Source organism: Nerophis ophidion, linkage group LG01 (assembly GCF_033978795.1).
Source record: "Nerophis ophidion isolate RoL-2023_Sa linkage group LG01, RoL_Noph_v1.0, whole genome shotgun sequence".
In the NCBI taxonomy this organism is placed as follows: Eukaryota; Metazoa; Chordata; class Actinopteri; order Syngnathiformes; family Syngnathidae; genus Nerophis; species Nerophis ophidion.
This window is the reverse complement of record NC_084611.1, coordinates 73,326,656-73,351,138: the sequence shown is the minus strand read 5'-3', so window position 1 is coordinate 73,351,138 and position 24,483 is coordinate 73,326,656. Positions and strand designations below refer to the sequence as shown.

Sequence of the window (24,483 nt, the reverse complement as noted above, 5' to 3'; positions counted from 1 at the left end):
CAGATCTGAATTCCAGCAGTGATTTATGAATTCATGTTACTTTATTGACCTGACACCCAATTTACCTTGCAAGTCCTTTGTGGGTGTTAGATGGAAGCTGAGAAAGAGCACAGTGCTGCTTGTTAGCCTGAGTTCAGCCCCAAACATCAACAGTGAGCTGAGGGAGTGTGTGTTTTTGGTTGTGTATCATCAAGGATTTGTCTGACGAAGCAAAATACCTTTGGGTGAAATTTGATGGTCTGACCTTGTGTTGTCAAAAAGCTTGTCAAATGTTTGAATTTTTCTGGTTTTCACCACATAGACCTTCATCTGGCATCACTCCTAACACCAGAACCTCCATTATGCATCAGCTTGCTTTATATAAACAGTTAGGAAGTGAATGTATTCAACACTTTGATGCATACATCTAGAATTACAGCTATTAGGACTTCAAGGTTAGTACGGACCATTATTCACCTTGTTTTTTAACTTTCTCCATTTTATTATGTGTTTGTGATACACGTCCTAGTTTGATCTACTCATGTTTTCATTTCAAGTCAAGTCTGTTTGATCTCAACCAAATGGTTACCTTCACTTTCACCAGTCTCGGCTTTGTAGCGTTGTGTTGAAAATCAGAATTATGTTGAGCGGGAGGGTTTATCTAGCTAGAGGAATTAGGTGTTGTATCGTGTCCAAGGTTATGAAAATCTGCAATGTCAAAAGCAACTGTTTCAGCGCCTTTTCAGATAAAGTACTGAAGTTCTTTAAAGATTAACTACTTATGCTCTAATCAATAGGGATGTCCAATAATATCGGACTGCCGATATTATCGGCCGATAAATGCTTTAAAATGTAATATCGGAAATTATCGGTATGGGTTTCAAAAAGTAACATTTATGACTTTTTAAAACACCGCTGTGTACACGGACGTAGTGAGAAATACAGACCGCCAATAAACCTTAAAGGCACTGCCTTTGCGTGCCGGCCCAGTCACATAATTTCTACAGCCTTTCACACACACACGTGAATGCCATACAGGTCACACTGCGGGTGACCGTATAAACAACTTTAACACTGTTACAAATATGTGCCACACTGTGAACCCACACCAAACAAGAATGACAAACACATTTCGGTAGAACATCCGCACCGTAACACAACATAACAAATACCCAGAATCCCTTGCAGGACTAAATTTCCAGGACGCTACACTATAAATCCCCCGCTACCACCAACCCCACCCCCCGTACACACACACCTCAACCCGGCCCCCCCAAACCCGCACACCTCAACCTCCTCATGCTCTCTCAGGTAGAGCATGTCCCAAATTTCCAAAATAATGTGTGTGACTTCAATAATAAATATGGCGGTGCCATGTTGGCATTTTTTTCCAAAACTTGAGTTGATTAATTTTGGAAAACCTTGTTATATTGTTTAATGCATCCAGCGGGGCATCACAAAATAATTAGGCATAATAATGTGTTAGTTCCACGATTGTGTATATCGGTATCGGTTGATATCGGAATCAGTAATTAAGAGTTGGACAATATCGGAATATTGGATATCGGCAAAAAAGCCATTATCGGACATCTCTACTAATCAATATTAATACAGCTTTTTCACAAGGATAGCAAGAAAATAAGAGAATAATTAAATTTATTTACAAACAATGTTAGGGGAAACAGTGTTACACGACATTGCTGTTACTAACTACTATTTTACTAGTATTGAATCATCTAATTATTAATTTTACGTACGTTACAACGCATTTGCCGATGCGTTTGCTGTTACGTGGCACACTACTTGTTGGTTGTATGTCAACTAGACAGCATCAAAAGCACAACAAGTTAAATGCAGGAAATATATGAATGTTACAACCAGCACCACACTAAAATTAACTCGAAATTATATAGGAAGAGCCCATTTCATACAGCAAATATGTACGCTAATAACAAGTGCACACATACACACACTCCTACTACTACCATGAGGGAATAATGAATAACAAATCAATGATTGAGGTGACAAACTCGCAAATCATACAATACCTTTTTTGTGGACAAGGATAAAAGACACCTATCAAAGCTCTTTATTAACGAGCATTAACACAATCAAGTAAAATGATTCAACATAGCTGCAGTCATAGATAGATAGATAGTACTTTATTGATTCCTTCAGGATAGTTCTTTCAGGAAAATTATTGCCGGCAAACTGCTGTCACGACAGGGTTTTCGCAGCTTACTGCAGGGTTTGTTCTCCTGAAATGCAGAAGGACCAGAAGGCGTGCAGGTAAAAACATGATTTATTCCTCAAAACTACCATAGTACAAACAAAACGGAACACAAGGCAAAGACACAACGCGCTGATCGCACTTGGAGCTAAAGCTAACACTTAGCATAGACTATGGACAAGGAATACTTACGAAACTGTGGCATGAAACAAAGAAATCTTACGTACACAAGGCATGAAGCAAACGATGACACCACGCCCACTGACTGGCAAAGTCAAGCTTAAATAATACCTCTGATTAGTGCACGGGAAGCAGGTGAGCGGGCGAGCACTAATCGGAGGCAGGTGAACACAATGAGCAACCATGGCAACCAAAACAAGCTCAGAGGTGCACAAACAGGAACTAAAGGAGTCCAAAACTAACAGAAAATACAAAACATGATCCGGACCACGGATCATGACAACTGCTTGAATACGCTTTTGCTGACATCACTTGGCAAAAGCCACCACCTTTTAAAGGCACACACACACACACACACACACACACACTGCAATCATGAAAAGTCTCTCAACGATGCCAGCAGTTGTTATTTTTTAAGTAATGCATTAATTGATCAATTAATTTCCCTAGTAATTATTCCCATTTGTAAATTTTTTTTGTCTAATTCTATTACTTTGTTAGGAAAGTAAGTAACTATAATTCACTACTTAAAAAAAAAACAAAAAAACTGCGTGGCGCAGTTGGGAGAGTGGCCGTGCCAGCAACCTGAGGGTTCCTGGTTCAATCCCACCTTCTACCAACCCCGTCACGTCCGTTGTGTCCTTGAACAAGACACTTCACCCTTGCTCCTGATGGGTTATGGTTAGGGCCTTGCCTTTCTCCCGCCATCAGTGTGTGAATGTGTGTGTTAATGGGTGAATGTGGAAATAATGTCAAAGCGCTTTGAGTACCTTTGAAGGTAGAAAAGCGCTATACAGGTATAACCCATTTACCATTTATTTACTTTGTTTGCAAAAGTCCACCTTATTTTCTTTTAGTTTTGGCGTATCAGCAGCTTTGTGAAATTGTTTTGCAAATTGTTCCAGCCCACCAGAGTTGTGCCTCATTGTAGAAAGATAGCAGAGGGAAGCACCTACCTGTATTAAAAAAAATGGTGTCACATTTACAATAAAAACATGACACACGCTGTACAAAGTCATGAAGTACAGTACATGTTTCTGCAAACCAGTTAGTTAGCAACGTAATTTCAAAAGTTATGGGTGGATTTTCTGGAAATGTCAGATATTGCACAAGGAACAACAAATTAGACTTTAAGCCCTGTTCAGGATCCTTTCTACTACGTTCTCTTACGTCTATGTTTCTGTAGTGTGTGTGTGTGTGTGCTAACGGCCCTGCAGAGACAAAGACACTGAAATTGACTGTGAATGACTGACTTAGAGTCTCTGTTTCTTTTATTCCGCTATAAAAGTTCAAGACGTTATTGGCAGATATGTATTTAACATTCAGAAAATGTCTGAAATGGGAAAAGGAACAAGTAATTACATTTTGGGGGTCATTCAGATCAGCGTCTTTATTCATGGATTTATTTTACGATTGTATGTAGAGCCTGGTGGAGGTCTTCCCTCTTTGAGTGCTTTTGTAGTTTATTTTATGTTATCATTCTTCTTCTTTTTTTCTCATCATAACAGGTGAGGTTCCCAGACCGCACGTCCCTGGAATAAATGACTGTTTAGTTGTTTGGATGATTGGTGCTCATAAATGGGTGGTTGGTCAAACTATGGCCAATTAAAGGGGAACTGCACTTTTTGGGAGAAATTTGCCTATCGTTCACAATCATTATGAGAAACAAAAAGAAAAAAGGTTTTTAATTGTTTTCGCTTTCTAACATATCTGCTGGTTGTTGGTGGTTAGCAATGCAGCTAATGGGAGCAATGAAATCAACCTCTAAATTAATTCAAAAATGCATTCAAAAACCGTCAACAATACTTCATTTGGAATCTGAGCCGAGGATGTCGTTGTGGCTTGTGCAGCCCTTTGAGACACTTGTGACTAAGGGCTATATAAATAAACTTTGATTGCCATATAAATAAACTTTGATTGCTATATAAATAAACTTTGATTGACTGATTGATTAATTAATTTACATTCTGTAACCTGTATAATAACCAAAATGTAGCGACATTGTTATTGTAAAAACAAACACAAAATAACTATTTGTCTATCGTAGTAACACATCGCCATGTTTCGGTATTAGCTGTAAAAGCTAACTACGGACAGAGATAACCTAGCTTCTGCGTCACCAGGCAACTCATTTGAGTTTGTACAGCACAACACTGCAATAAGACAATAAGCTGTACTGACTTAAAAATTGAACAGTCATATTATAGCATCTGTAAATTATTAGCCCACATTTTGTCAGGCTTGTCCCTGACAGTTTGGCCATGTTTTAGTTTTTCCTTTGCGTTTGTCTTTTTTTCCTGTCAGCGCTCTTATTTTGTCTGTTTCCTGTTTATCTCCCTGAGTGCTCTGTCTCCCCAGCTGTGGCTGATTGGCACCTGCCCACACCTGGTGTCAATCAGCCAGTTACTATTTAAAGCTGCCTTCCCCTCCAGTCAGTGCTGGATTATTGTCACCACTACCTGTCATTGTCTTTAATACTTATCGTTGTAGCTGTATCTACTTCCGTTCACCCTGTTCATGTCATAGTTCCTTCGTGTCACAGTAAGTGTTTTTGTTTCTAGTCCACAGTTAGCCTTTGTGCTAGTTTTTGTTCATAGCCAAGTTTGTTCTCCGCCTTGTGCGCGCCTTTTGTTTGTACCCTTTTGTTTGTTCTTGTTTTAGTGTTAAATTTAATCATGTTTACCTGCAAAATGCCTGCCGCCTTCTCTGCATCTTGGGGTTCGTCACCAACTCAATGTGACACATTTCAGGTTTTGTTTGTATACAACTGAGTTAGCCAGACAACGTATGTACTTAGTTGTAAAGATACGCATGACGTGTTGCGTCTATCACGATCAATATTGAAGTGATTCACTCAACACACAGTTGTCTGTTTGGTCCAGGTCGCTGGGGACATTTTTTTCCGACTTTTTTGGGTAAATACTCCATTTATGTTCAAATAGCATTGCTTCAAATTCTACATATTGCAACATTGAGTGACTTTCACCTCACTCTCTCGACTTCCGTCTGCTCCAACGTCTCACTCTTCCTTTTGTGCTTGCAGTAGTTCATTCTTCATCTATTTAACTTCCAAAAGATAAGGTTATGAATCCTGATTTGTCCAACAATAATTGTCTTTGATGTTTGTTACCGTGTCTGCCGTGATTAAAACACACACGCCTTGTTTTCGGAAGTGTGATCCTATGGAAACGGAAAAATAAATGCGCAAAAGAACAAAGGTCCGACAGTGATTAAAGTCAAAGTTAAAGTACCAAAGATTGTCACACACACACTAGGTGTGACAAAATTATTCTCTGCATTTGACCCATCACCCTTGATCTCTGGTGAGGGGAGCAGTAAGCAGCAGCAGAGGCTGCGCCCGGGAATCATTTTTGGTGATATAACCCCCAATTCCAAACCCTTGATGCTGAGTGCCAAGCATTGAGATAATGGGTGCCATTTTTATAGTCTTTGGTATGACTCGGCCGGGGTTTGAACTCACAACCTAAAATGACCAAATACATTAAATATTGTACATATTATGAAGGTGTTTGTTACTACATTATATGTATATATATATATACTTGCAGTGTGTATATAAAACTTTGCTGGAGGGTTTTGAAGTGGTTTTAGAGGACTTTGAAGGCTAGAACGGTGACTCTCATTAGCCACATCATCGAAGCGTTTTTATCATCTTTGATAAATGTCTTCTTCCATCCATCCATTTTCTACCGCTTATTCCCTTTTTGGGGTCGCGGGGGGCGCTGGTGCCTATCTCAGCTACAATTGGGCGGAAGGCGGGATACACCCTGGACAAGTCGCCACCCCATCGCAGAGCCAACACAGATAGACAGACAATATTCACACTCACATTCAAACACTAGGGCCAATTTAGTGTTGCCAATCAACCTATCCCCAGGTGCATGTCTTTGGAGGTGGGAGGAAGCCGGAGTACCCGGAGGGAACCCACGCATTCACGGGGAGAACGTGCAAACTCCACACAGAAATATCCTGAGCCTGGATTTGAACCCAGGACTGCAGGAACTTCGTATTGTGAGGCAGACGCACTAACCCCTCTTCCACCGTGAAGCCCCCTAAATGTCGTCGTCTCACATAATGATTGTGAACGATAGGCGAAATTCCAAAAGAAGTGCAATTCTCCTTTATGTTTTTTAATCCGGCCTGCAAAATATTTCCAGATAATGTTTTTAAACCTTTACCATCAAAACTGTAGCCGGCAATAGGATTTGCAGAGCTATTTTCAACTTACAGTAAGTCTTGAAAGATGGAAATAATTCCATTGGTTTTTGAAACTTTAGACTTCACTTTCCAGTGATATGCAGGTCCTTACAGTAATCATTCGGATTGTGTCACACAAGCGCTGAGAAAACGAGGCTTTTATTCAAAGCAGAGTGGGTAGGTAGGTGTCTGTTTACAGAGCAGCACTAGTTTGTGGTGCAGAGAGGAACAAGCTTTCTACGACCAAAGTCTGCAGAAAAGTCATACTTTACAGGACATTTGGGTGCTGTGGTTCCATGTTTCTTGTCACTTTTTTGCCAAGGGAGGAAAACAAGGATGAATGGTCACAAACATGATCTTTTTCATGTAAATTCTGGGTGTTTTATCTATAAAGAAAACAGTAAAACACATTTCTTGTAGGTCTGTCTTTATACTCTGGTCTGGTGTAACACTTGTAGATGCAGTAATGCAAAACACCTGCCAAATGTAAGTAGTCTTAGGAAAAAGTGACCTAAGCACACTTTTACAGCTAAAATAAAACTAAATGTATAAAACATTAATTTTTGCTGAAAACTGACCAAGTTTTAAAAAACAATCAGTTGATTTTAAATAGAGAAACTAAACCACAGTTCCTTTTTTTGTGTGTGCATCAGGGCTAAGATGATATCACCTTGTTTTCTGTTCCCTGCTTGGGATGTCCTTGAGAGGACGCAATGACGCAGATGATAAAGCGGGAGTCTAACCCAACACCTGGGGCGTATTACGACAAATAACCGTGAAGCATTGTTACAGCACGACCGCCTCCATCTTTGTTTTTGCAGCGCCAATACGCCAGAGCTTTATTGTTTGTGCTGATATTATTTCCCACGTCAGACAGAGTAGACACAGGGCAGTGGTACAGTGCATCTGGGAAGTATGCACAGTGCTGTACTTTTTCCACATTTTATTATGTCACAGCTTTATTCCAAAATGAAATACAGTGGGGCAAAAAAGTATTTAGTCAGCCACCGATTGTGCAAGTTCTCCCACTTAAAATGATGACATAGGTCATTTTCATCATAGGTACACTTCAACTGTGAGAGACAGAATATGGAAAAAAAAATCCAGGAATTCACATTGTAGGAATTTTAAAGTATTTATTTGTAAATTATGGTGGAAAATAAGTATTTGGTCAACCATTCAAAGCTCTCACTGATGGAAGGAGGTTTTGGCTCAAAATCTCACGATACATGGCCCTATTCATTCTTTCCTTAACACGGACCAATCGTCCTGTCCCCTTAGCAGAAAAACAGCCCCAAAGTATGATGTTTCCACCCCCATGCTTCACAGTAGGTGTGGTGTTCTTGGGATGCAACTCAGCATTGTTCTTCCTCCAATCATGACAAATTGAGTTTATACCAAAAAGTTCTATTTTGGTTTCATCTGACCACATGACATTCTCCCAATCCTCTGCTGTATCATCCATGTATCCATTTTGGTATAAACTCAACTCGTCGTGTTTGGAGGAAAAATAATACAAAAGTGCACTCATAGCTTGTTTTAAAATGTCTCTGACAATCTTGCACTTTCTGTTTTGGAAATGATATGAATGTTTGTGCCACTGCTTAACAACTGTTTAACAAATACAGTTTTGGTCAATTGAATTAGTTGTGATTTCCCTCTCTGCATGAAAGTTTAAAATGAGCATATATTAATGCAGTATGAACAATAATGTTTTAGTGTAGACACATAGAATCATCATACTGGTGTGCTCATATGCATCAACTATTAATTCAAGGCTAAGGCAAAATATTGAGATATATATCATGTATCGTGACATGGCCTAAAAATATCAAGACATTAATAAAAGGCCATATGGCCCAGCCCTAGGTTTTCGGCTGTAATTCCAGCCAAGGATGCATCAACAAATTATTGCATAAGGTCTACTTATGTAAATGTGATAGTTTTGTTTTTAGTTTTAATATTTTAGTATGTTTGCAAAAATAAATTTAAACTTTTCACATTGTCAGTATGGGGTATTGTGTGTAGAATTTTGAGGACATAAATATTTGTTTTTACTTTTATTTTTTTCCCATTTTAGCATTACAATGTGGAAAAGGTGAAGCGTTGTGAATACTTTACGGAAGCATTGTAGGTCCTGGACCTTCTGTGGACTGCACCTCTCCATTCTAGCTCATAGTCTGGGAATGCTGTTTCACCGGGAAGAATACTCCCTCATCTGTCTGTCATTCCCACACTCGCACACAAATACTCGATAACTCTGTTCTTGTAATAGTCACGCTTGATGCATGATTGGAGACCGATTGTGTTGTTTATTTCGCCGACCGCACAGAAAACGCCTTCGGGAAGATACTGCAGAAGTTGAGTGATTGCCTAAGAGATGCTCTGAATGCTTATATTTCCCTTTTCTTATATTCCCAAACATGATAGTGCACACACTTCCTCTCCTACATCATGGTCACATCACTGCACACTCTCTAAATACAAATTGCTTGAGAGAGCAAAGCGCTCCGGTCCTGTGCTTTAGTCTCGAGCCCCAGGCCGTATAATCACAAAGCAACCCAAGAAACACAAATCTGATCCGGTCACTCAGTGCAGCTGGTTTTTCCAGGACAAATCCTGCAGAAATACATTAAAATACCCCTCAGATTACCAGTTTTTGTTGAAAACCCAAAACAGTGTCTAAATATTTTAAAATGACCTGAAATACTTGACATTAAATCAAGTCATGATCTTCCAGCTTTTTATATAATGTGCAGACTATTGTTGGCACGGTGACATACTCTGGCTGGATTTAAAAGTAGCCACAACCTTGGACTGTATTTTTTATAAACATTCATAAAAGAGCAGGGGCGAGAAGTACAGCGGGAAGTGTGATTAGCGCTTTCTTTTCAAATAAATACCCACTTAATGGTTAGAAAGCTATTTTATGGTGGTTAAGGGTATTTCCGTTCCCATGAGTAGCCTACTTCATTAAAGTGGAGAAGGTGAAAGATGGTAATAGCTCGGTGCTAACACCGTAAACCAGGGGTGTCAAACTCAAATACAGAGTGGGCCAACATTTTAAACTGAACAAAGCCAATGGGCCAAGGTTGAACAAATTAACCTTTGTTCAGCTACAACTGGGTTATAGTAACACAGATACGATTGTATATACGGCGGATACTGCAAATATCCAAAATAGTTTCTCTCGTTTTGATGAAATAACATTAGAAGGATTGTTACAACGTGTAAATAGAATAAAACAAACAACATGTTTACTTGACCCACTTCCTGGGAAACTTATCAAGGAGCTTTTTGTATTATTAGGTCCATCAGTGCTAAATATTATAAACTTATAACTTTCCTTGGGCACTGTTCCCCTTGCATTCAAAAAAGCGGTTATTCATCCTCTCCTTAAAAGACCTAACCTCGATCCTGACCTCATGGTAAACTACCGACCGGTGTCTCACCTTCCCTTTATTTCGAAAATCCTCGAAAAAATTGTTGCAGAGCAGCTAAATGAACACTTAGCGTTTAACAATCTATGTGAAACCTTTCAATCCGGTTTCAGGGCAAATCACTCGACTGACACAGCCCTCGCAAAATTGACTAATGATCTATTGCTAACGATGGACTCTGATGCGTCATCTATGTTGCTGCTCCTCGATCTTAGCGCTGCTTTCGATACCGTCGATCATAATATTTTATTAGAGCGTATCAAAACACGAATTGGTATGTCAGACTCAGCCCTGTCATGGTTTAACTCTTATCTTACTGATAGGATGCAGTGCGTCTCCCATAACAGTGTGACCTCGGACTATGTTAAGGTAACGTGTGGAGTTCCCCAGGGTTCGGTCCTTGGCCCTGTACTCTTCAGCATCTACATGCTGCCGCTGGGTGACGTCATACGCAAATACGGTATTAGCTTTCACTGTTATGCTGATGACACCCAACTCTACATGTCCCTAAAGCTGACCAACACGCCGGACTGTAGTCAGTTGGAAGCGTGTCTTAATGAAATTAAACAATGGATGTCCGCTAACTTTTTGCAACTTAATGCCAAAAAAACGGAAATGCTGATTATCGGTCCTGCTAGACACCGACCTCTATTTAATAATACAACTTTAACATTTGACAACCAAATAATAAAACAAGGTGACTCTGTAAAAAATCTGGGTATTATCTTCGACCCAACTCTCTCCTTTGAGTCACACATTAAAAGCGTTACTAAAACGGCCTTCTTTCATCTCCGTAATATCGCTAAAATTCGCTCCATTTTGTCCACTAAAGACGCCGAGATCATTATCCATGCGTTTGTTACGTCACGTCTCGATTACTGTAACGTATTATTTTCGGGTCTCCCCATGTCTAGCATTAAAAGATTACAGTTGGTACAAAATGCGGCTGCTAGACTTTTGACAAGAACAAGAAAGTTTGATCACATTACGCCTGTACTGGCTCACCTGCACTGGCTTCCTGTGCACTTAAGATGTGACTTTAAGGTTTTACTACTTACGTATAAAATACTACACGGTCTAGCTCCAGCCTATCTTGCCGATTGTATTGTACCGTATGTCCCGGCAAGAAATCTGCGTTCAAAAGACTCCGGCTTATTAGTGATTCCTAGAGCCCAAAAAAAGTCTGCGGGCTATAGAGCGTTTTCCGTTCGGGCTCCAGTACTCTGGAATGCCCTCCCGGTAACAGTTCGAGATGTTACCTCAGTAGAAGCATTTAAGTCTCACCTTAAAACTCATTTATATACTCTAGCCTTTAAATAGACCTCCTTTTTAGACCAGTTGATGTGCCGCTTCTTTTCTTTTTCTCCTATGTCCCCCCCTCCCTTGTGGAGGGGGTCCGGTCCGATGACCATGGATGAAGTACTGGCTGTCCAGAGTCGAGACCCAGGATGGACCGCTCGTCGGGACCCAGGATGGACCGCTCGCCTGTATCTGTTGGGGACATCTCTACGCTGCTGATCCGCTTGAGATGGTTTCCTGTCGCTGCTGTCTTGGATCCGCTTGAACTGAACTCTCGCGGCTGTGTTGGAGCCACTATGGATTGAACTTTCACAGTATCATGTTAGACCCGCTCGACATCCATTGCTTTCGGTCCCCTAGAGGGGGGGGGGGGGGGGGGGGGGTTGCCCACATCTGAGGTCCTCTCCAAGGTTTCTCATAGTCAGCATTGTCACTGGCGTCCCACTGGATGTGAATTCTCTCTGCCCACTGGGTGTGAGTTTTCCTTGCCCTTTTGTGGGTTCTTCCGAGGATGTAGTAGTCGTAATGATTTGTGCAGTCCTTTGAGACATTTGTGATTTGGGGCTATATAAATAAACATTGATAGGGTCCCAAACAAGTTTTGCATTGAATGTTGAACCAGCAAGGCTTATATAACTTTATAGTGACATGCAAAATAGTATTTCAAATAAAAATAACTATAATAATCAAAAAATATATCAATGGCAAATCAAATACAATTTGAAGAAAAATGGAATGCTTCTTTTCTATTTGCAGCCCTCTGATATAAATATCAAAATAAACTTTATCCACAGTCTAATAATACATTTGCAAATAAAATAACAATAATGAATGAATCAAACATTCAAGCCTTGAAATAGCAAGAGAAAGTGCATGAGTAAAACGGTAATTATTGCTTGAGGGGGTGTGGGGGGGGGGGGGTATATTGTAGCATCCCAGAAGAGTTAGTGCTGCAAGGGTTTCTGGGTATTTGTTCTGTTTTGTTTATGTTGTGTTACGGTGCGGATGTGTTTGTTATTCTTGTTTGGTGTGGGTTCACAGTGTGGTGCATATTTGTAAGATTGTTAAAGTTGTTTATACGGCCACCCTCAGTGTGACCTGTATGGCTGTTGAACAAGTATGAATTGCATTCACTTGTGTGCTTGTGTGTGTGTAAAAGCCGCCTATATTATGTGACTGGGTTGGCACGCTATTTCTATGTAGGAAAAGAGGACGAGACGGCAGGTTGTAGAGGACGCTAAAGGCAGTGCCATTAAAAAAATCTCATGTACCACTTGGCATACCTTCAAGTACCCCCACCGGTACACGTACCCCCATTTGAGAACCACTGAACTAGATGCTCAAAGCGCTCATTTTCACTATAAGGTGGTGGTAAGCTACATTTGTAGCCACAGCGGCCCTGGGGTAGACTGACAGAAGCGTGGCTGACATTTTGTGGCTTCAGCCCCTCCGACCACCATCTATCACTCATTCACCATTGTGAGTGGCACTGGGGGTAAGGGTGAAGTGTCTTGCCCATGGACACAACGGCGGTGATTTGGATGGCAAGAGGCAGGGAGCAAACCTGAAACCCTCAAGTTTATGGCAGCTTTGGGGTACTTTGAAGACTGCCAGCAACTTCCAATTTGTCGACAAACCAGAGCAACGCTCACTCCAATCAGCAGATGTCCTGTTGTCATAATTCCGAATAGGTGGATATATTCACGTCCTCGACAGAAAAGGGTCGCCAGGCACGCGGCACTCCTTCTTCTCCCAAAAGTCCGTCGTGTGTCCAGCAACAACCGCTTCATCACGACAGCAGATTCACCCAAACCCAAGATTTTGTCAATTTCATTGAGGCCAGTTAAATAGTTCCAATGTTTAGATTTGGAGAGCAGTGCAAAAAGAGGCAAGAAGAAAGTTAAGACAAGACAAAACAAAGAAGCAAGCAGGAGAGATAAGGGAGAGATTAGTGGTTACCTTTTCAAAAAGGGCATAGGGACGGCGTGGCGCAGTGGGAAAGTGGCCGTGCGCAACCCGAGGGTCCCGGGTTCAAATCCCACCTAGTACCAACCTCGTCACGTCCGTTGTGTCCTGAGCAAGACACTTCACCCTTGCTCCTGATGGGTGCTGGTTGGCGCCTTGCATGGCAGCTCCCTCCATCAGTGTGTGAATGTGTGTGTGAATGGGTAAATGTGGAAGTAGTGTCAAAGCGCTTTGAGTACCTTGAAGGTAGAAAAGCGCTATACAAGTACAACCCATTTATTTATTTATTTATTTATTTATAGCTGCGTGGGCAAGGTCTTCGCCCATCTTGGGTGGACTCGCTTGAAAAATAAACACTGATTCGTTCCCGTAACAAAGGGCTCACGTAACACAATCGAAGCGAAGTAGAACGCAGAAGAACCACAGGCCACAAACTGATGAAGCAATCAGAATTTTGGATGAAATGTTGTTTTTAAGGGAGCGTAAAAGAGGACTTAGCGAGTGTGTCATTATGTTACCAGCTTCTGGCCACTGGCACGGCACATCACTCATGCTGATTCTTCCTCGGAGGAGGTCCCATCCCTCACTATCATCATCTTCTACAGTGCGTCCATTCGTTCCTGTCACGGCTCACCTCGAGGAAGGATGCGCCTCTCTCAGTGTACGCTAGTGTTGCTCATAAATTCTGGACGGTGAGCAATTCTTGGCTCCAATTGTGTGCAAACATAAAATGCCTGGCATGCTTTCGCACTAGACTCCACATTTGAATGCATTACGAGATGCGGCATGGATGTCACAAGAAAACAACTTAAGAAGCCCCTGAAACCCAGCTGTGCGTGATGGGTGTTTTGATAAATACTTTTACGACATCACACTCTCAAACCTAAGGCCTTTTATGACTTGGTATTAACTGTTTAATGAATATTTAATGTGCTCCTTCTAAACTGTTTATTAAAGGTGGCAATATATGTTAGTGTTATACTCTCTATTTAAAGTTAAAGTACCAATAATTGTCACACACACACTAGGTGTGGCAAAATTATTCTCTGCTTTTGACCCATCACCCTTGCTCACCCCCTGGGAGGTGAGGGGAGCAGTGAGCAGCAACGGTGGCTGCGCCCGGGAATCATTTTTGGTGATTTAACCCCCAATTCCAACCCTTGATGCTGAGTGCCAAGCAGGGAGATAATGGGTTGTTATAGTCTTTGGTATTTAAATGAGTCTGAAAGGTCCCATAAAGCTGTATTTGAAAAATCTGTCAGGCTTGCCACTGACAGTTTGTTTGTGTTTTGGTTTCTCCTCAGTGTGTTTAGTATTTACTTTCCTTAGTTCTTGTCAGCACTCTTATTTTGGTTCAGCTTCCTGTTTGTCTCCCTGAGTGCTTTGTTTCCCCTCAGCTGTGGCTGATTTGCACCTGGCCACACCTGATGTCAATCAGCCAGCTCCTATTTTACCTCCTTTGTTCGTCCAGTCAGTGCTGGATTATAGATTTGTCGATGACGCTTTTTGTCGCTCTTGTGTCGTTGCTACCTGTCGTGATTTGTCGATGTCTTCATTACAGCTACTACCTGTCGTGCTACTATTTGTCCTTGTCGTCGTAGCGGTAAGCTGTTCCTGTTAGCGATTTGTAGTTTGTTTTCTCCTAGCTTTTTGTTTTCGTGTTTCCTTGTTAGCCATTAGCTGTTTCCAGTTTTTCTGTTTCCTGCTAGATACCTGTTAGCTTCCACGCTAGGACTTTTGTTTGTTATCCGCCCACGTGCGCGCTTTTGGTTTGAGCCCTTTGTTTGGTTTTGTCCTAGTTGTTTATATTAAAACCATGTTTTCTCACTCCATGCCTGCCTTCTTCTCTGCATCTTGGGGTTCGACACCAACAGACTTTGACAAAATCAAGCCTTAGACTGTTTAAAAGAGGTTTTGAATAAGCCTAACTTACAGGCACTGCGCCAGGGCTATTAAACTGGCGGCCCAGGGAACGATGCCAAGTTATTTTGGAGCAAAATTCCTAAAAACACAAGAGTGTTTCTGTTGTATAGAGCATTGTTTTTCAACCAATGTGCCGCGGTGGGCCGTGGGATATCATGTAATTTCACCTATTTGGGTTAAAAATATTTTTTGCAAACCAGAAATTATAGTCTTCAAATTATGTGTTGTTGAGTGTCGATGCCGTCTGGAGCGCGGCAGAGTAACCATGTAATACTCTTCCATATCAGTAGGTGGCAGCCGGTAGCTAATTGCTTTGTAGATGTTGGAAACAGCGGGAGGCAGTGTGAAGGTAAAAAGATGTCTAATGCTTAATCTAAAAATAAACAACGGGTGAGTGCCCCTAAGAAAATGCATTGAAGCTTAGGGAATGCTATGCAGAACGGAACTAAAATTGAACTGGCTACACAGTAATCAAAAACAGAATGCTGGACGGCAGCAAAGACTTACTGTGGAGCAAAGACGGTGTGCACAATGTACATCCGAACATGACATGACAAACAACAACGTCCCCACAAAGAAGGGTAAAAACAACTGAAATATTCTTGATTGGTAAAACAAAGTAGATGCGGGAAATATCGCTCAAAGGAAGAAATGAAACTGCTACAAGAAAATACCCCAAAAAAGAGAAAAAGCCACCAAAATAGGAGCGCAAGATAAGAACTAAAACACTACTCACAGGAAAACAGCAAATAACTCAAAATAAGTCACAGCGTGATGTGACAGGTGGTGACAGTACACCTACTTTGAGACAAGAACTATAATGATGCATGGTTGGTTATGGTTTAATGTCATATCCAACAAATGCGACAACGACTCTTTTCTGTCAACTGAATTTCGTTTTTTAATGATATTTCTGCTGGTAATGTGCCTCCGGTTTTTTTCAATGCAAAAAAATGTACCTTGTCTCACAAAAGGTTAAAAAACACTGTTATAGAGGAACTTGGACCACTATAAACATATTGGCATATTCTTGCATTGACATTTTGACGTTGCTCGCAAACTTCAAACAATGGGGTCCAAACTTGTGATTTACATATTTGAGGCGTTCCTCAAGGCACCCATTTAAATCTTCTCCTTTTTGGTTGTTACACATTTTTTTGATTTATGTAAATAAGGTATTTATGTAGCATGTGTGATTTTTCATGATTGTTTTGGTGTTGTGTTGTATTCTTCCTGTGTTTAGTGCCCACTATCACAATAGCAAGGGTTTGTTAGGGTCATTGTTTGTTTGTTTGCACTTTTTGGTCAATGTGTTAGCTTCTTTGCAGTCAATAGTATTAAATAATTTTTGTGGGACGCACACCATTTTGCACTGTTTTGTTTGCACTCACCTTGGACACCAAACGCGAAGTGAGTCTGAACTGTCTGACGGGTGTGCAGTTTTGTCATGTTCGAGCACATTTGGCAAACTGACTCCTAGGTGTTGATGGTCTCATCTTGTTCCAAAGGGTTCAACATGTTCGCTACCACATGCTAACTTGTTGCACTGTGTGATGCTAGCGAGCCAGCAGCCCCGCCTCTCCGCACAGAGTCAAGACACTTGATAAAGGACAAGAGAAGTTACCCCTTTTTTTTCCATGCATGTGGCGATGTATCAATGCTGAAAAACTTACCGACTTTTAATTTTTATTTATCGTCTGTTAATTGACATATCGAGCCCAGGCCTATGATTACCCTGACTAGCTTTTCTGCCATTGCTGTATTCATGATTTGTAATTGCATAGTTTTCTCCGTGCTTCCTGTGCACTCCCAGCTGCACTAGTTAAATACAGTTTTCTCTGCACGCTGTCTCCTGTCTTCTGCATCTTGGGGTCATGACGCAAACAACGCTCAGCCGAGCCGTGACACTTCACTTCTAATTCAGATGCAGTCAGTAGCCATTTTTCCAATGTCTTTAGTTTTACGAGTGGTGTTCCTCAAGGTTCTATTTTAGGTCCTCTCTTTTTCATCATTTTTTAAAGTTAAAGTACCAATTATTGTCACACACACACTAGGTGTGTTGAAATTTGTCCTCTGCGTTTGACATCCCCTCGTTCACCCCCTGGGAGGAGAGGGGAGCAGTGAGCAGCAGCAGTGGCCGCGCACGGGAATCATTTTTGGTGATTTAAACCCATATTTTAACCCTTGATGCTGAGTGCCAAAAAGGGAGGTAATGGGTCCCATTCTTACAGTGTTTGGTATTAACTCACAACCTACCGATCTCAGGTCGGACACTCACTAGGCCACTGAGTAGGTGGCTATTGGGCTATTCAACTGGTGGCTCGCAAGTTCAGTTAAAAAAATTTGCGAGGGGCTCGCATTTTTGCAGAAGATATTTATAAACACTAGAGTCCTGTCATAGAGATGATCTTTGACTAGCTTTTTTGCAGAAGGTCTTTAAAAACAGGAGAGAGCTCCTGTAGCTCTGAAAAAAAAATTGGCTAAAATCAAATGTCTAGTGTAGAGCACCCTGGTTCTCCGGGATATACAAAATAAGAATAATAGTGAACAGAGAAGTCTGTCCCCCCAGTCCTTAATTTTCTGGAAATATGGCCCCCAAAACAATTTAATTTATATCCCTGGCTTAGATCGTTATTTAAGATGTGTAGTGAAGTCTCTTTTTTGCTGTTTTCTGTGTACGAAAACATTTTTAGGGGACATATTCATCTAGCAAGGGGTTGGTCATGTCATTACTTGGACTATGGTGTGTTTTGTTTTCCCGTGGTGCAAATCGACTGGACCGGACACGATGTGAAGGTAACGACATCTTTTAATCTTAACTCAAAGAAGGTACAAACGAAAGGCGTTTATAGAAGAGGTACAAAAACTTGGCTCTGAAAACAAAAACTCGCACAATGGCAGAACTATGAACAACAAAAACGAAAACACTTACTGTGACGTGAAAAGCATGAATCTATGGCAAGAAGTGAGCAATCAGGTATCAAGGGTGTGTAGAGGGTGATGTCGCCAGGCTGAGTGCCTGGCAATTACAGGCTCAAATAATGCTGTGATAATTAACAGGTGCATGAGTCCAAATGAACCAGGTGCGTGACATGGCAGGCGAAAACTAATTGGTAGTCATGGTGACAAAACAAACAAGAGTGCACAATGAGTACAAAACAAAACAGAACGTGACCACAAAACATGACAGGTCAGAGGCGTTATCATGTTTTCAAAGAAGTGGCACATTTGTTTATGTCATCCAAACCCAGGACCTCTTGCAAAGATGGAGAAAACACAGAAAAAAAAACGGGATAGATTTTCTCAAAAATAAGCCAATTTTGCATCCTACAGATTCTTTCAATGTAACAGTCAATATTCAATCAATCAATCAATGTTTATTTACATAGCCCTAAATCCCAAATGTCTCAAAGGACTGTACAAACCACTACGACAACCCCCCCCCCCCCCCCCCCCCCCCCAGGGGACCGAAAGCAATGGATGTCGACCGGGTCTAACATGATGCTGTGAAAGTTCAATCCATAGTGGCTCCAACACAGCCGCGAGAGTTCAGTTCAAAGCGGATCCAAGACAGCAGCGAGAGTCCCGTCCACAGGAAACCATCCCAAGCGGAGGCGGATCAGCATCGTAGAGATGTCCCCAACCGATACACAGGCGAGCGGTCCATCCTGGGTCCCGACGAGCGGTCCATCCTGGGTCCCGACTGTGGACAGCCAGTACTTCATCCATGGTCATCGGACCGGACCCCTTCCACAAGGGAGGAGGGGACAGAGGAGAAAAAGAAAAGAAGCGGCAGATCAACTGGTCTAAAAAGGAGGTCTATTTAAAGGCTAGAGTATATAAATGAGTTTTAAGGTGAGACTTAAATGCTTCTACTGAGGTAACATCTCGAACTGTTACCGGGAGGGCATTCCAGGGTACTGCAGCTCGAACGGAAAACGCTCTATAGCCCGCAGACTTTTTTTGGGCTTTAGGAATCACTAATAAGCCGGAGTCTTTTGAACGCAGATTTCTTGCCGGGACATATGGTAGAGTACAATCGGCAAGATAGAATGGAGCTAGACCGTGTAGTATTTTATATGTCAGCAGTATTAACTGGTTAACATTATATATTTTGGAATAATGTGTTTTTTTTGTCTTTTCCACGCAGCCCTGAAGAGGTCCTTTGAGGTGGAAGATGTGGACACTACAGCTCACTCTTCACCCGGCTCCCGTCGCACAACCAACTCCCCTCACCGCAACGCCATGTCTCCCACCAGCATCTACTACCGCGACCTGGGTACGGCAACCCCGGCTCTCAGCAACAACAACCTCAACTACACCCAACCTCGCTCCATCATGGGCGGAGGAGGCTCCAAGACCCCCGAGCCTGTGTCACGCCGCTCAGAGCTCTCCATCGATATTTCCTCTTCATCCATCAAGCAGGTGGACAACGCCACAAGCCCCGGCTCCACACGCTTCGTAACCAACAGCGCCCTGAAGCGCCCAGAGGTCCTCGGCCACTCGAGGACCCCTGAGATGAACCACAAGAGGGAGGTCACTTTTGCCAAGACGCCGACGGACTCCCCAGGGACACGTCGGATTGAAAGCAGCAGCAACACCAACGGGACCAGTCGGACCCTAGAACAAAGCCACAGTCGCAAGTTTGAGTCCACCAGCCTTGGAGATGTCCGCAAACCTGAAATCAGCATCACGAGGGCTCCGGTGGAAAACAACGGCCACCATGTTCCAGTGCACCACCCGCACCATCCCAATCCTCACCACAATACCATTGTCACTACCTTCAGATGCTCCTCTCCAAACCATGCTGGACGCAAATCTCCCAACCCTGACCGTAAGTTCCTACTCAAGTGGTACTACTAATAGCAACATTCTTGTCTTGATACAATGTGACAGGATTAACTCCATATTGGCAATATTTGATCCAACATGGAACTTTTGATAATAGTTTGTTCCTCTCTTTGACAACGTGGTTATTTTGATATTGATCCGAAATAAGACCAACCTTGTGTGCTTGTTATTGTCCATTGGCTGCCGAGCTTTGCACAAGTAAACACGCTGCAGGATTCATTCAATGGGCGCACTTATATCGGCGATTTTAGCTATAAGTCAAAAAAATTCTAAAACTCAGTTTGTTTTCGCAGATATCAAGTCAATTTTCGTTATCAATATCAAATCAGGACATCTGCAGTTGCCATGTTGGGGAGGTCTGGATGTACAGCAGTGTTTTTTTCCCGATCCATAGTGCGCGACATGTTTCTGTGAAGTTTTCTGGGTTTGGTAAATAATTGCATCATCTACTATAAAGCAGTCTTTGCTACACATCTTAGAATTAGACCTGGAGCTCTACTAATTGTTTGCCAGTCAGCTACAGATGTGGGAGCGGAAAGTATGATCATTCAGTTTTTCTCCAGCGAATAGACTAACCTAGCATGGTGTTGTTGTTAAAATGTGACCAATGTTTGCACTTCATTTACATAGCTATGTTAGTGTTCCCAATGTTTGTGTCTTCTTGTTTCACTTCTTAAAGTCACATTGTTGTATGTAGGGGTGTACCGGCATTTTCTGGTACCGGTTTTTAATAAGGTCGGTCCATGAGGACTGTGAAGATTCTCGACTAATGATACTGCTATCAGTATTTTTTTCATCCAGCTGACCGACGTCATTATGACAGGCTGTCACAATCAGTTCAACTACCACTGCTACACATTAAATCAGCTTTGATTAGCGACAAATAAGGAACCAACACCACACAAAGGTTTGTAACATAATTCGATTTATATAGCGCTTTTCTATCAACTAGATCAGTGGTTCTCAACCTTTTTACAGTGATGTACCCCCTGTGAATTTTTTTTTGATTCAAGTACCCCCTAATCTGAGCAAAGCATTTTTGGTTGAAAAAAAGAGATAAAGAAGTAAAATACAGTACTATGTCATCATTTTCTGATTTATTAAATTGTATAAGAGTGCAAAATATTGTTCATTTGTAGTGGTCTTTCTTGAACTATTTGGAAAAAAAGAAATAAACATAACTAAAAACTTGTTGAAAGATATCTACACATAGAAGTAATAATCAACTTAAAGTGCCCTCTTTGGGGATTGTAATAGAGACCCATCTGGATTCAAGAACTTAATTCTAAACATTTCTTCACAAAAAAAGAAATCTTTAACATCAATACTTTTGGAACATGTCCACAAAAAATCTAGCTGTCTACACTGAATATTGCGATGTTGCATTTCTTTCCACAGTTTATGAACTTACATTCATATTTTGTTGAAGTATTATTCAATAAATATATTTATAAAGGATTTTTGAATTGTTGCTATTTTTAGAATATTTAAAAAAAAAATCTCATTTACCACTTGGCATAGCTTCAAGTACCCCAAGGGGTACGCGTACCCTCATTTGAGAACCACTGAACTAGATACTCAAAGCGCTCACTTTCACACTAAGGTGGTGGTAAGCTACATTTGTAGCCACAGCTGCCCTGGGGTAGACTGACAGAAGCGTGGCTGACAATTTGTGCCTTCAGCCCCTCCGACCACCATCTATCATTCATTCACCATTGTGAGTGGCACTGGGGGTAAGGGTGAAGTGTCTTGCCCATGGACACAACGGCAGTGATTTGGATGGCAAGAAGCAGGGAGCAAACCTGAAACCCTCAAGTTTATGGCACGGCCGCTCTTCTTGCACGGTTGGTCTACCCACCACGCCACGCCTTCCCAAAACAACACCACAATATTTCCTCCTCAAAAATTCCTTAGAGTCACCCACTCTGTGTCAGTTTGAAGTGAACGCACTTTACTCACAGCGAGTCACGTATGCGTTTTAACAACCATCCTCATAGCGAACTATTAATCCACAGGCTAAAATTAATCCACTCAAAAAAGTAAAAAATGGAGTTGGATAATAATCCATAAAGCTGCTTTGAAGAAAGATATCATCCGCTGCGACCGACAGGGCTCTGGTTGCCGTCTGACGTCACACCATTGCGCCACTTTTGCCTGTCATTAAAAGACATCTTGCTTAAATGTATTTCAGTTAGTTCTGTCTCAGTCAAGGCGTTGAAGGGTTCCGGTTTGGTGGCCGCGGGATTAGGTCTCTGCTTTTTGCAGATGATGTGGTCCTGATGGCTTCATCTGGCCGGGATCTTCAGCTCTCACTGGATCGGTTCGCAGCCGAGTGTGAATCGACCGGAATGAGAATCAGCACCTCCAAGTTTGTGTCCATGGTTCTTGCCCGGAAAAGGGTGGAGTGCCATCTCCGGGTTGGGGAGGAGACCCTGCCCCATGTGGAGGAGTTCAAGTACCTAGGAGTCTTGTTCACGAGTGAGGGAAGAGTGGATCGTGAGATCGACAGGCGGATTGGTGCGGCGTCTTCAGTAATGCGGACGTTGTACCAATCCGTTGTGGTGAAGAAGGAGCTGAGCCGGAAGGCAAAGCTCTCAATTTACCGGTCAATCTACGTTCCCATCCTCACCTATGGTCATGAGCTTTGGGTCATGACCGAAAGGATAAGATCACGGGTACAAGCGGCCGAAATTAGTTTACTCCGACAGGTGGCGGGGCTCTCCCTTAGAGATAGGGTGAGAAGCTCTGCCATCCGAGAAGAGCTCAAAGTAAAGCCGCTGCTCCTCCTCATCGAAGGGGGCCAGATGAGGTGGCTCGGGCATCCGGTCAAGCTGCCACCCGAACGACTCTCTAGGGAGGTGTTTAGGGCACGTCCAACCGATAGGAGGCCACGGGGAAGACCCAGGACACGTTGGGAAGACTATGTCTCCCGGTTGGCCTGAGAACACCTCGGGATCCCCCGGGAAAAGCTAGACGAAGTGGCTGGGGAGAGGGAAGTCTGGGCTCCCCTGCTTAGGCTGCTGCCCCCGCAACCCGACCTCAGATAAGCGGAAGAAGATGGATGGATGGATAGTTCTGTCTCTTGACGACAAACTGGACAATCGAGCATTATACTTGCTTACTGAGTCATTTTGTTTATGTAATGCACAAATACATTGGGAGCTGTCAACACTCAATATTGCCTCCGGCCCGTCACTCAACACATGTAATCTGTTGTTACGAAATGCAGACCCACCTAACATGCTAATTCATTGTATTGATTTATCTGATATATTTCATATGATATATCATGTAAAAGGTATGTTCTCTGCACCATAATGCCATATATAGATATTTTTTTTTAACTGAGTGTATTTGTAATGAATAGAAACACAGTGATGGATCTGTGTGCTCTTTACAATAATATGATGTATCTGCATTTCACATTGCACTGCACACATAGACTTCCTTGCTCTGAGGTGTTACAGTGTATTATTAAATCAATCAATCAATGTTTACTTGTATAGCCCTAAATCACTAGTGTCTCAAAGGGCTGCACAAACCACAACACAAACCACTACCAAATCCTCGGTATCATGTTTGTGTCAGGCTTGTCCCTGACAGTTTAACTATGTCTTAGTTTTTCTTCTGCATTTGTCTTTGTTTCCTGTCTTTAGTTCCTGTTAGCACTCTTATTTTGGTTCTGTTTCCTGTTTGTCTCCCTGAGTGCTGTGTCCCCACAGCTGTGGCTGATTGCCACCTGGCCACACCTGGTGTCAATCAGCCAGACACTATTTAGACCTGCTTTCTCCTCCAGTCTGGGCTGGATTATTGTCGTTTCTACTTGACATTCCTACTGGTCGTGTCGATATCAGTATAGCGGTAGTGGTAAAATATATTTGGTAGCTGTTTGTAGCTTACTGTCTTTTTGTTCCCTGCTTCCAGTTTGTTTGTTCCTAGTTCCTGTTTGCTGGATCCCTGTTCCCTGTTTCCAGTTTGTCCTCCCAGTTTCTGGTTTGTGTTTATTCTTTATTTTTTTATTTTTGGAATTAAAATGATGTTTTTTTGCACAATGCCTGCCACCTTCTCTGCATCTTGGGGTTTGTCAAAAAATCAACGTGACAGTTTGGGGATGTTCAACCTCTTGTGCTAATAGAAATGCTAATTAAAATGCATTTTTTCCACATCTTTATTTCCACAAATTACGTAAATTATTGATAAGAGTACCGAAAAATACCGGTATCAATAAGGAATATCGGTAAGGGTATTGTATTGATAAAATCTTAACGATATGCATCTGTAGTTGTATGTGATATATGGCATCCAATGATCTCTCTCATTTTTCACATTAGTGAGCAAACGCAAAAACTCCTTGGAGTAAATGTGAGCAACATCAGACGTGCAAACTGTGGCCATAAA

General features: G+C 42.0%; 1 protein-coding gene across 5 annotated transcripts in view; it reads left to right on the top strand.

Moving 5' to 3' along the window:
- The window catches only part of LOC133559232 (septin-9-like), a 236,503-nt gene that overhangs the window by 89,576 nt on the left and 122,444 nt on the right, over positions 1-24,483 (top strand). For 3 of the 5 annotated variants that reach the window (XM_061910816.1, XM_061910807.1, XM_061910797.1), the window contains exon 2: positions 19,385-20,068. The exons of 1 other annotated variant lie outside the window; for it this stretch is intronic. In XM_061910816.1, coding sequence (XP_061766800.1) covers positions 19,385-20,068 — 684 coding nt within the window. Of the gene's footprint in view, positions 1-4,840; positions 4,931-19,384; positions 20,069-24,483 lie in introns of those variants that run through there. One more of the 5 variants, XM_061910825.1, reaches the window with a different exon arrangement.